The sequence below is a fragment of the Podarcis muralis genome, chromosome 18 (assembly GCF_964188315.1).
Source record: "Podarcis muralis chromosome 18, rPodMur119.hap1.1, whole genome shotgun sequence".
Classification (NCBI taxonomy): Eukaryota; Metazoa; Chordata; class Lepidosauria; order Squamata; family Lacertidae; genus Podarcis; species Podarcis muralis.
In genome coordinates, this window is record NC_135672.1 from 1,265,541 (window position 1) to 1,278,448 (window position 12,908).

The 12,908-nt window shown below is 45.0% G+C and overlaps 1 protein-coding gene across 3 annotated transcripts; it reads left to right on the forward strand.

Annotated features, from left to right (window-relative positions):
• LOC114588517 (interleukin-27 subunit beta) lies at positions 1–11,518 on the forward strand. Of its 3 annotated transcripts, XM_028713878.2 has the most exons (7): positions 1,104–1,315; positions 2,438–2,555; positions 3,747–3,992; positions 6,440–6,554; positions 7,181–7,353; positions 8,138–8,301; positions 10,601–10,886. In XM_028713878.2, the coding sequence occupies exons 2-7, from the start codon at positions 2,468–2,470 to the stop codon at positions 10,751–10,753; spliced, it is 939 nt and encodes a 312-aa protein (XP_028569711.2). In that variant the 5' UTR covers positions 1,104–1,315; positions 2,438–2,467; the 3' UTR covers positions 10,754–10,886. The 3 variants fall into 3 exon arrangements, with proteins under 3 accessions (XP_077777971.1, XP_028569712.2, XP_028569711.2); XM_077921845.1 differs by lacking the exons at positions 1,104–1,315; positions 8,138–8,301 and adding an exon at positions 1–149 and having other exon boundaries at positions 10,601–11,518; XM_028713879.2 differs by lacking the exon at positions 8,138–8,301 and having other exon boundaries at positions 1,087–1,315; positions 10,601–11,518.
• Positions 11,519–12,908: the final 1,390 nt, after the last annotated feature.

The window sequence follows — 12,908 nt, forward strand, 5'->3', positions numbered from 1 at the left end:
ACTGCGCTAGCAGCACTGAAGTGACCCCCACAGGGCACAAGCCTGGGCAGTGGTTCTGAATGTCCTGGGCTGTCCAGATGACAAGATTCCGGTACTTTTGGGTTCGGCGCAACCCGAAATCGCACAACCCAAAGCATCGTTAACCCGAGGTATGACTAGTTTTGAAAACTGTTGATTTCACCTGTCTTTTGATAATTTTTTATTGTCCCTGGCTGTTTTATAAGTTTGATTTTATCGGCAATTTCATATATTGTTTTATGTACTGTAAACTGCTTAGAGGTGGGTGGTTGTTTCTTTTGATTCAGCAATGTCTCCGATAATTTTTACACATTCTTGGGAAGTCAGGCGAACTAATGCCAGTGTACTGGAAGAAGCAAAGATCACCAGTGTTGAAGCAATGATTCTTCAACATCAGCTTTGTTGTACTGGCCGTGTTGTGCAGATGCCTGATTATTGTATTCCAAACTAAATAAAAGGGTAAACTTGCACACTGGCCAGTTTCCGTTTTGACTTGAAATGTTTGTTTCGGTACTCACTGCAACGACACCCGCCTGAGAGAAGCCAGGGCTTCACCTGGCACCCACTACTCATAACTCTAGCAAAGGAAGCTAAAATGAGTAGCAGGGATATTCTCTCTGCATGAGCCTTTGCAAACTTATTGCTCTCCAGATATTTCAGGCGGCTCTTCCTATCGGCCCCAGCCGGAACAGTTTTGGACTACAACTCCCATCAACCCCCAGTCAGCAAATCTGTTGGATGCTGCCTTCAAATCATCTGGAAGGCATCTGTAGGCTTATAGATAAACTTGGCACAATAGTTATCAACAGCCTTGCCACTTGTGCTTCTAATAACTGCTTTAAAATGAAGGGGGGGAATACTGAATAACTCACATTCCCACCCCCATTTCTGGTCAGTTAGCCTACCTCACAGGGTCATTGTGAGAGAATCAGGAATGCCCCTTGCTAAACAAAAATTGCTCCAAGAAGTGTTAAATGGGGGAACACACACACACACACACAGAGAGAGAGAGAGAGAGAGAGAGAGAGAGAGAGACTTGGGGAAGTTTCGGGAAGCCTGTTTTGTCATTCTGGGTGTTCTGTCCGGGATGTGTGACAGGAGGGGAAATCCGAGCCAGTGGGGGGGGGGGGCTGTTATGGGAATCCGGCCCTTCTTAGGAGAAAAGGCTTTCTAAGATCAGCTGTGAGCCAGGAAGTGAGGGGAAGCCAGCGGTTGAGACAAAACCACAGAAGAACCTCCTGAAGAGAGACGGGGTCGGTAACCAGCCCAGACTCGGAAGGCAAAATCTTTGCTACTGGTGAGTCCCCCCCACCCTTAAAAATAAAAATGACAGCAGCATGCAATGCAGTGCCTTTAACAAATCATAGCATAAAAGGATCTTTGCCCCAATGAGCCTGCAATGGCATCGCATGCCTGTTGCTCTCCCAATGTTCCCGGGGGCCACGCCATCTCCCCCTTAGGACTGAACTTTGGGGCCCTAGCTAGTCATGGAGAGCTGGGCTAACCTGTCAATTTTGGTTTCTCTCATATTCTCATATTTTCCAGCCTTGAGTTCAGTCCTTGACATCAGTTTGCAATTAAAACATCTCTCTCTCTCTCTCTCAGCTGCCAATTTTAATTGTCTAATTTTAATTATGTTTTTAGTTACTTGTTTTGACTGTTGATAATTTTAATATTTTGTTTTATAATTTTGTAAATCATTTAGAGGTGTTGTGGTTTTTTAATTTAAGAAAAAATCTAATGGTTTACAAATTTTGTTAAATAAAATGAATGCTAGGTGCCCCCCCCCCCGCTCACTCTGCTTGCCACCCCTGCCTACCCGCCAACCCCTCCTGCCTTTACACTTCACTCACCTATCACCTCCCAGCTTGCCCCAAACATTTCCTCTTCCCCTCTCAGCTTGCCCCTGATCACCTGGGCAACCTGCCATCATGCTAAAGTTCACCACCTCCTGGCAGCCACATGAACTACAGTGTGATGACAGCCTTGCATTTGTATGTATATAGGAATAAAGACCATTTGTGCCTGTAAAAGCTTTCAGGTAGTCATACTGCTTCACTTGCAATTGGTGGGCATCCTCTTGTTTCCTGCTAAAATCTTGTAAGTTTTAATAACACAAATTTTCCTGAGTTGTAGTTTCTTGTCCTACTTTTGTTGCACTGTGGTACAAGAGTGCCACTCCAGACGGCAATAATGTGGTAACATTGCAGAACTAATAAACCAGAATGACCTGTGGATGGTCCAGTGTAAATCTACCATTACTGTAATGCACTCCTACTGCATCAATAACACGCTACAGAATATACCCACCCAAAAACCAGCCGTCTGGCGGGGTCCTTCTTAGTTAAGTTGTAAGCTTGGAAAATACTGCATATTAAGTATTTTACATAAGCTGAGTTTTGATGACTCTTTCACACAGGATTCGGAGCTGCACAAGCACTGAAGGAAGATGCAGCGGATAATACTGACAATCTCATTTGTCCTGTCACCCGGTTTCCCTTCCCAAGAGGACATTGTTTGGTTCAACGGATCAAAAGGTATGGCAGGGAGAGAGGCAACTGACGGGAGAGGCTTGGCAGTGTGGCTGCTTTGCTGCTCCAAAGCTGCATGCAAATTCTCCAGAGCTCCATGAGGTCTAGCACCTTGCGTCCTGGAGCAACTCTTGCCATATCATCCGGAGGACCCCTTTCCAACCTTTTAATACTGTGTTGGGTTAAAACTGGTGGGATCCCCCAGTCTTGAAACTCTTACTTAGCAGCCCCTGTGGTCCCCTTTAATTTGTGTTGTGGTTAATTTGGGGGCTTCACTGCGCATTTCAGTGCATTGTGTAGAATTATCAAGAGTTGGAACAAATCTTCTACTGCCCAAATTGCAAGCTTGGGGTGCCTATCAATTATTATTGTTGTTGTTGTTGTTGTTGTTGTTGTATTTGTATTATTAAATGGGTCTGGGAAGGCTCCCTTGTAGTCCCAGCAAGTCATAGCAAGGTGACATTGAAAACTTTTATAGGGGATCAGGCATTGGTGTTATTGTCCTGGTTCAAAGGCCATATGAAGGGATATCCTTGATGTTTCCCATGTACACTTAGCAGCTGAGCAGCAGACTGAGCAGACACAGTCTATAGCACCAGGGCAAGAGGCACTGAAGCAGCTCAGCCCAGCTAGCCAAGACCGCTGAGTACAGGGCAGTATAACAGCAACAACAACCTCACGGGGTCATTGTGAGAATAGAAGGCTGAGAGGTGATATGAGAGCCACCTTCAAATATCTGAAGAGCTTCATATGGAAGATAAAGCAAGTTTGCTTTCTGCTGCTCCAGAGAGGAGGACCGGAATTAACTGATTCAAATGACAATAAAGGAGATCCCAACTAAACATTAAGATGAGCATTAATGGCCAGTGGAACGGACTCCCTCAGAAAGTGGTGGCCTCTCCTTCCTTGAAGGTTTGTAAACAGAGGCCAGAGGACCATCTGTCAGGGATTCATTAGCTGTGGTTCCTGCATTGTAAAGGTTTGGACTAGATGACCCTTGGGAGTCCCTCCCAACTCTATAATTCTATGATTGTAAGAAAATAGGAGTTCTCTCTTGTATTCTGCTTGTAAGCTCTGGAATAAAAGATAAGTGCTGCAAGCTTATCTCTTCCTCTGATGCAATACCACGCAACTGTTGTATATTATTAATTGTTCCCCCCTTCCATTGTTCTTTTTTGGGGGGTGGGGGGGACACAGGAGTTCCACTAGACCAGCAGTACGCCAGCCTTGGGGCGCCTGAAGTCCTCTTGCATTGCCCCGTCCCTGAAGGCAATTCCACGGTGGGATGGAAAATGAGCAGCACATTCCGTGGGATTTTGAAGGCAGTGAGGAGAGATGGCAGCCTTGTTTTGCAGAACGCCAGCCTGGCTCAGAATGGGGAATACAGTTGCCATGATCTCGCCACTGGGCGGGTGCTGCGGAGAATTCGCCTGAAGCTGGGCTGTGAGTAGAAAAAGACCATTGCAGTCCACATTCCTTGTGCCTCAGGTTCTTGATGTTTGGTCTTTTGGGACTCTGCCCCCACTAAGAGTCTGCCTTTCTGTAATCCAGGATTTCCCAAACTTGGGTCTCCAGCTGTTGTTGGACTACAATTCCCATTATCCCTAGCTGCAGGACTAGGACGATGGGAACTGTAGTCCAAAAACAGCTGGAGACCCAAGTTTGGGAAACCCTACTTTGAATTGGTTGGAAGAAGAATCAAAATTCAGCGTAGCACTTAATTGCATGCTATCGTGCAATGCCTTTCCCATGACCAATATTCTTCTATAGTATTTTCTTAGAAAGAGGTCCTGCTCACCAAAGGCCCCTGCAATGTTTATTAGAAGCTTGCTCCTTGGGTCTTCTTCATCTTAAGGCATTGGCTGCCCCTTAATTTGGTCTGGTCTTGGTCTGTGGGAGGTGACTGAAATCACTAAGCTTCTTTCAATTTTTAAAAATTGGAATAGAGGGGGGATTTGCGGGGGGTGGGGTGGTAAATTAGGAAACAAGTACCTGTAATCTGCCACTTGGGGTGCTGATGGCAGGAAAATGGGAACAGAATAAGTAAAGGCATAAGAGAGAGCAATTCAGCAGTGCTTTTGCTTTTGCAATTGGTTGTAGAAGCCACAAGGAATAAGCTTCTAATTAAAGGCACAGTAGGGTTTAAAAGTTATAACGTCCACAGGAATTTACCCTTAGCCATGGCAACATCCTAATGATTTGGTTTTTGTTTCAATTTACCATATACCATAATTGGCAGGGAAGGTAAATGTCACAGAGGTCCCCATTATTAAAAAAAAGAGGGTTTCATACTTATGAATATCCTATTGCATCAGCTGGGCAGCAACTTTTCTTTTCAGTTTCCCAGTCTCAGACTCAACAAAGTTGCCAACTGACACCAGTACCTCAATTGCTGTTTTTGCACTTTCTTTTGAGATAATCACATGTCCCACAATGGCATTATTCCCTGTGTTTGTGGTGTTTATTGTGTTAAAAATCCATTTACACTTTGTTCAAGACTGCTTTCAACCATTTTCAGGGTGGCTTACAATGCCTGTTTAGTTCTTTTGCATATTTCTTGTAGAATTGCTGTCCAAAAGGGTTGGATCAAAATCCCACTACATGTGGAGGTATGTGCCTGTAGAGCTGCAGCCTCTCCAGCCCAATTAAAAAATGGAAAGAAGCTTAGTGATTTAAGTCACCTCCCACAGACCAAGACCAGAGCTTCCTGGTTGTGTCAGCACTAATTTCTGTAGTGTTAGGTACCATCTATAAGTAAGTTCCCTTCTTTTAGCTAAGATGGCTTTCAAGGGAGGTTTAGACCACATTTTAGTCTATTGGGTAGGGTTTATTTCGTAGCCTATGTCGTGCTCCTATTGTTTTTTGATTGTGTTGAGGGATTCTGGAGAAGTATCTTGTATACTGTGGATACCATCTTCTAGCCGTGTCCCTCTGCTGTCAGGCAAAGGTTTTCAAATGTGGTCAAGGGCCTAGTGGCTACTGATTTTACTGCTGGATTAAGAAGGTGTGGTGTGTTAGCCAAGGTATTTGGGTGTCCCCTAGTTTTGTCTTTGTGGTGTTGGTGAACAAAAATTATTCTTGAAGTGATGTAGAACATCTTAGCTGAATATGAAAATGAAAAATGTGTTTGTTGGTTGACATTTTCATGGAATTACTCAAATGTAACTGTCTCCCCACCAGATAGTAAAGTGGAGAGAGAGCAATGACCAAAATGGGTCATGTGACTCATTGACTGGGTAAACACCATGCATTTAATGCATAATTTCCCACCCACAGACCCCTGGGAACTGTCAGGGACTGGGCAGATGAGAGTGTGGTGCAGTGGCAGATCCTCCTTCCCCTAGGACCAGACAGAATTAAGAACATTGTCCTTAGCAGCCACCATAGGCAGCTGGAGGGGTCTGATTGCTAGGAAGCAGCTAGAATTGGCAGTATTACATGTGCCACATAAAACCCATTCTACACATGTAAGAAACTCAATCTTTTAGTGTGGCAGCACCTACACTTTGGAACTCCCTGCCTCTAGATATCAAGAAGGCGCCTTCACTGTATTATTTTGGTGCCTGCTAAAAGCCTTCCTTTAGACAAGCCTACCCAGAGGCTTAGAAAGTCAAGGTGATTTGAATCTGTTGTGGTCTTTTAACTTTTGTATGCTTTAAAGAATGGTTATGGATCCCCCCCCCCCAGTTTTATTGATTTATTATTGATGGTGTTTCCTGCTTGGCAGGGGGTTGGACTCGATGGTCCTTGTGGTCTCTTCCAACTCTATGATTCTATGATCTTTTTTTTTGTAAACCGCCTTGAGGGTTTTTTTTATACTATCAAGCAATGCATAAATTTTATGAAATAATTAATTAAGCCCCCTTTTCTGCTCCTCCCCTTTCCTCCAGACCCACCTGATAACCCTTTAGTATGGTGCTGGTCCACCACCTACCCAGCCATCAATTGCTCCTGGAGGTTGGAGACAAAGACACACCTGCCTACTTTTTTTTCCTCCATGTACAGGTAAAAAGGAGAAACTCCCTCTTATTGGTATCATAGATACAGCTGTGGCAATTCGGCTTCTCTCTTCACAGAAACGGAGCAAACAATATTTATCAAATTAAAGTGAAGCTTTCAGAAGGGCTGCGGGGCTACCCATGGCGCTCATAAAGCAACTTGTTTCCTTAGTAGGTGTCATGGACTGGTTGGACACAGGGATGGTGGGAGGAACCAGCTAGAAACCCCAAGGGAAGAAGGCTCAGAGCCCAGGGACTGCAGGTGGGACGACAATGAGTGGTCAGAGGAGGAAGAGGGAGCAGACTGAGAAAAGGCGTCAGAAGCTGAGGAGGCAACAGGTTTTAGTGAGCAGGGAGAGTCTGTGGCAGAGAGAAGTCCAGAATCAGAGGCAGAAGAGGAATCTGGAGAGGAGGAGACTTAGGCAGCTGTGGGGAGCCAGGGACCTTTAGTCTCAGCAACTGATCCATAGGGCAAGAATTGCTGTGCTCGCGAGGCCTGACACTCCTGTGCAGCTCCTGTTTTGCTAATATAGAGTTAACTCCAGCTCGCTTGGGGTGATTCGTTGCTGGTTTGCTCTTGTCACTAGGTGGCCTGGGCAGCCCATGCTAATCTCTGACTTCTTTGCAATCCAGGCTTGGCATGGGAGGGGAAGTAAAGGAGTGTGTCCAAGCTACCACAGTGGCCAACAGCTGCTCTATTGACAATGTCCAGATGTTCTCTATCAATCCCTATGTGCTGAATGTAACAGCGGTGAACCCCCTGGGGGCAGCAACGACCCACTACTACTTCTTCCAGAATGAGATCCGTAAGTTTTCATAGAATCACAACACACATGATTTCCTGCAACTTTTCTAAGGGAAGGAAACAGGATTCATGCTGACGGCAGTAACATGCTGTTGCTCTTTAGACATTGCTGGACTACAGCTTCCATCATCGCTGACCATTGGTCATGATGGCTGGGGCTGATGAGTCACTAGCCAAGACCTGGCCACACTAGCTAGCCCAAAGAAGGATCCCTGGTCCTCTGGTGGAGGCAGATGAGCAAGAGTCTTCCACTGCTTCATTGGGGCAAAAGTCTGTACAGTGCAGAGATAGGGAACTTGTCCATCACTGGGGGATTTAAAAGGTTTCAAGCCACAAGGGTGACAGAAACAGGTTTGTAGGTTCAGAGTTTTGAGGGCACGTTGTGTTATTCAGAGTGGCTTTTACAGGGCTGGCAGGATTGACTCCAAATGTTGTCCACATTAACACCACACATTTATAGCGCTTTAAACAAGCATGGCTTCCCCCAAAGAATCCTGGGTAATGTAGTTTGTAAAGGGTGCTGAGAGTTGTAAGGAGGGCTCTATCCCCCTCAGAGCCACAATTCCCAGAGTTCCTCTCTGGAAACTGTAGTTCCATGAGGGGACTAGTGGGGTCTCCTAACAATCCTCAGCACCCTTAACAAACTACAGTTCCCAGGATTCTTTGGGATCCATAACCATTTAGTGCCTGGTGTGAAGGTGGCACTGCAGGCCACACCTGCTTCTTCCATCTCTCCACTTGCTTGCTTGTTTTGTATTATTTTCTCTGCACTGGCTTTGTCTTAGTCAAGCCTGACCCTCCAGAAGACTTGACCGTCTCCCAGATCCCGGGCCAGAGGAAGAAGATACTTTTGGTGTGGAAGCCCCCCAGCTCCTGGAAATTCCCAGAATACTTCCCCCTCAAATACTTGATCCGTTACTCAAGGGATGGAACCAACACCATCAAAACGGTGAGAGAGAGCCCCATATATGAGTCAGGGCTCTGTAGCTTCACGACAAAATTGCTGCGCTTCCTTTATTTGACCGTTGTGCTTCTTCTTGCAGCCCTTCCTTTAATGCTTTGGTGCACAGGCTGCTGGCTTATTGGAGATAATAGAAATAGTAGTAGTAGTAGTAGTGCTAGTAGTAGTGTAGCAAATGGTCAGGCCAGTCAAATGACCAGCAAGAAAGCTTTAATTGTTTGCCGGCAGCAAGCAATGGCACCGAGGAATAAGTTCCGAAGTCCGGCCCCTCCCAACAGGGGAGGCTTCCCTTTAGACAGTCTTGAATCAGGTCTTTATCCAGTCAAAAGTTACAGCATTGCACATACTCGATAGATACATTAGGTTCCGCCTGGAGACGGGGCATGAGGAGTTGGACATGACCCTTCCATGTACTAATTTGGTAATCCTTATCAGCCTATCTCTGTGTGTCTCTGGGTCGTGGGTGTCTGAGTGTATTTATTGGATATGGGGACCTGGCCGAGAGCAACAAAATGGCTTCCTTGCTTAATATTTTAACTCTCAAAATGGCTTCCCTGAGCACATTGCCACAGTAGTAGTAGTAGTAGCAGCAGCAGTGATTTATTTTTGTACCCCAGCCACTCTAGGCGGCCTCCAATGTAATATCATGGCCCACTTGGATACGAGTCAGACTATCAGCTAAGCATGGCTGTAAGTCTGAAACACGATTGCCAGCAGGACCTGTAAGAAATTGTGCTGTGAATTTTAGGCGAGGGGGGTCCAAATACTGTGATACCTTGGTTCTCAAACTTAATCCATTCTGGAAGTCCGTTCCAAAACCAAAGCATGCTTTCCCATAGAAAGTAATGTAAAATGGATTAATTCGTTCCAGACTTTTAAAAACAACCACTAAACAGCAATTTAACATGAATTTTACTATCTAATGAGACCACAGATCCATAAAAGGAAAGCAATAAACAATGTACTGCAGTCACACAATCAATCCATCAGTTCCACACAGTCACAAAAACAAAACAAAAACGCAAAATAAATAGCAAAAACAGACAGACTTCAGTGTAACACTCAAAATGGAAGTGTGTCACTCAAAACGGAGCATGCTCAGCTTCCAAAAGAAGTTTGCAAACCAGGTTTGCAGTGTTTGGGTTCCAAGTTGTTTGAGTGCCAAGGCGTTTGAGAACCAAAGCACCACTGTAGAAGGGTATATAATTAAGCAGGGTGAGTGGGCAGAGAAAGCTTTTTCTCTCACTCTCTTGACACTAGAACTCGGGGACCTCCGATGAAAGTGAATGTGGGAAGATTCTGGATAAAAGAAGCCCCTTCTCCACACATTCCCACAGGAAGCAGCGATGGGCACCAACTTGGATGCCTTTAAAGTTGCTTAAGGTCTCTGCCCTCACATTTTATCTTCACAACAAACTTTGAGGTAGATAAGGCAGAGATACTGTGATAGGAATTTTGAGGTTTTAGATATATGTTAAATGTTCATAAGTGTTACCAACCAAGCACGTATATAGATCAGCACAGGAAGACCAACCTGAAACCATTTTTGATTCCCAAACTGACCAAATGTTTTCTCTGCAAGGTCAAAGGAAAATGGAAAAGCCTCCCCATTGTCTTTTCCTTCACAAATCCTGTCTTGAGGGCACATTTAAGATATGAATAGGGTGTGAGCCTGTGACCTGGCTCAGGAACTAAGTATCATTACAAAAGACTGGCCAGGCTCCCCAGGCAATCCAATCAAGTGACCATTAAACAGGTAACCTGGCAGACAGGAGGTTAAACAAAGCACTCAGATTTCTGCTGTAGACCGCCCTCTCTGTGATGTAAGTATGATGTATCTGGGGGTGGCCTTGGACTCCAGGGAGGGAATTTAAAATGTCTATATAAGGACAGGCACACTTTTGTTCTGAGTTCCTCCTTCCTCCTGCATGTGGTGAGTGAGGACCCTGTTGCAACAGATCCATAAAGATCAGGCTTACTAGCTGCTTTGCTTCTCAATATTCTCTGCTTGGCCTCTGTTATTTTCTCCTACCAATAGGGAACCTACGTAAGGACTCTATATGGGCTCTTGGATACCCCATAAGGGGGAAAAGGGCAGATTTTTCTTTACAACAATACCGGAACTGGCTGAAGCATCGTGTTGGGGGGGGATTTGAACCCATCTCCCCACTTCCAGTCAGTAGCCACTAGACTGGGCCACACTGGCTTCCTTTTTCTTCAGAGTGGCATGGTGGGTGTCAGGTTTTTGAGAAATGAAATTATAGCTGTGGTCTTTTGTCTCTCGCAGACAAGGCCCACCGAGCAGACATCCTATGTGTTGACTGGGATCCGCCCTGGGGTGACGTATCAGGTCCAGGTGGCAGCGAAGGACTTCCTCGATCACGGCGAGTACAGTGCCTGGAGTCCGGCAGCATCAGGGGCAGCCTGGATGCCAAAGTGATGCGCTTGAAGAGCATCTGGAGTTCCTGTGGATTTCGGATGAGCCCCCACTTCCCAGGGATGCCCAAGAGTTCTTCATCACCTTTTGCAATTCTGGAGTTCACACAGAGCCTGAAGTCTAATTTCTATTTGCATGGGGAAATTTCAGCTCCTTTTCCTCCTTTTCCTTTACTGGGAACTAATTTGACTCCCCTTTTTCTTCTATATACCGTATTTTTCGCTCCATAGGACGCACCGGACCATAGGAGGGGGAGAACAGGGGAAATTTTTTTTTCTTGTTCTCCCCCTCTAAAACAAGGTGCGTTCAAGGTACATTCACCAGAGCTTGTGGGGCTGGCGGTGGGGGGAAGCGCTGCTTTCCCCCACCGCCAGCCTTAAAGATCCCTGAAGCCTTTGGAGCGCAGCGCCCCGCTGCCCTGCAGAGGTTTGCGCGCAGCCATCCCCAAGCTAGAACAGCGAGACGGAGGGCTCCGCAGTGCTCCGTCTTCCTGTTCTGGCTTTGGGCTTAGCGGCGCAGCCTGCATTCGCTCTATAGGACGCACACACATTTCCCCTTAATTTTTGGAGGGGAAAATGTGCGTCCTATAGAACGAAAAATACGGTATGTGATAAATGTATACTCTCATTGCACTCTCAGTTGTTTCCTGGTTTTCCCCTCCCCTCTGTATTTTCAGTTTATTTTTCTATTTGCATTTCTTACATTCATTATTCTCCTTGCATTTGGTATGTGCTTATGCCAATAAACATTCTGTATAAAAAATGACAACAGATTCTTGTTGAAAAAGAAAAAAACCTAGTTTCTTTCACACACCCTCCCCAAAAGATCATAAACCACCAATCCGGAAGTTTCTGACAAGGGCTTTTTGAGAAAGCACTATCTATATCACACTGCAACCAATGGCAGTATTCAAATTTATCTTAATAGGAATTAATAACATCTCATTACTCAAAAGGCTCATATCAGCCAGTCTTCTTATATAATGTTACTGTTGGAAAACAAGAGCAAGAACATAACAAAATCCTACTGAATCAGGCCAGTGACCCAACTAGTCCAGCATCCTGTTCTCACAGGGGCCAACCAGATGTCCTTGTAAGCAGGACATCAGATTATTATATTATATTATATTATATTAGTCCAATCACTGCATTAGTATAGGATACTTCAGTTATTTCTGTTTACATTTTAAGAAAATATGCATTTTAACAGTATTGCACATTTATTTTTATATTAACAATGCACTTAAAATTACTACTCAAAGCAATGAATACATAATTGCATTGCACACATAGTTAAGCAGTATAAAAATGTGTAAACAATGTTCTTAAAAACAATTGTTAACGATGCCTAATATCTTTCTTACTGTGATTAGTGTTACCTTTATTGCTACTAATACCAGTGGCTTACAAGATCAAGCCCTATTCTGGGGTCTGGAAACCAAGCCTTATGAGGAATGGTTGAGGGAGCTGGGTTTGTTTAGCCTGGAGAAACAGAGAGCCATCTTCCAATATCTCGAGGGCTGTCACATGGAAGAGGGAACAAGCTTGTTTTCTCCTGTTCTGGAGAGTACGACTCAAACCCATGACTTCAAGTTACCAGAAAGGAGATTCCAACCAAACATCGGGAAGAACTTTCTGACAGAAAGAGCTGTCCGAGAGTGGAGAATGGACTAGCTAGGAAGGTGGCGGCCTCTCCTTCCTTGGAGGTTTTTAAGCAGAGGTTGGGTGGCCATCTGTTATGAATGAACTAGCTGAGATTCCTCATTGCAGGGGGTTGGGCTAGATGACCCTTGGGTCCCTTCCAACTCTATGATTCTATAAGTACCAGTGATAAGACAGTCCACAAAAGGAAAAGGGGCTGGAATGGAGGAGGGCAGGGGAAAGAAAACTCCTGGCACACATTCTTTCTTGTTACAGAACTAAAAGATTTCCCAAGATCAGAGCAGGCAGAACATTTCTTCTTGCTTCATTAACAAATTACTTCTTAGGAAGCAGTACAAAGCACTGGACGAAAAAAACAGAAACAATGATAGACACACATAATAAACTATTTCCAGGCCCATTTCTCTCCACATCCTTCAACTTGAGGTTTGGATAGAGAGAGCTGAGGACTGGAGTTGAACTCCACAGCAAGAACATCTCCAGGAGAGAGCTGCATG

Bases quoted from the DNA above. Each gene is read 5' to 3' on its own strand.
- LOC114588517 (XM_077921845.1), top strand. From the start codon at position 2,468: ATGCAGCGGATAATACTGACAATCTCATTTGTCCTGTCACCCGGTTTC. The intron at 6,555-7,180 runs GTAAAAAGGAGA...TTTGCAATCCAG, and splicing joins TTTTTTTCCTCCATGTACAG to GCTTGGCATGGGAGGGGAAG. The intron at 7,354-10,600 runs GTAAGTTTTCAT...TGTCTCTCGCAG, and splicing joins CTTCTTCCAGAATGAGATCC to ACAAGGCCCACCGAGCAGAC.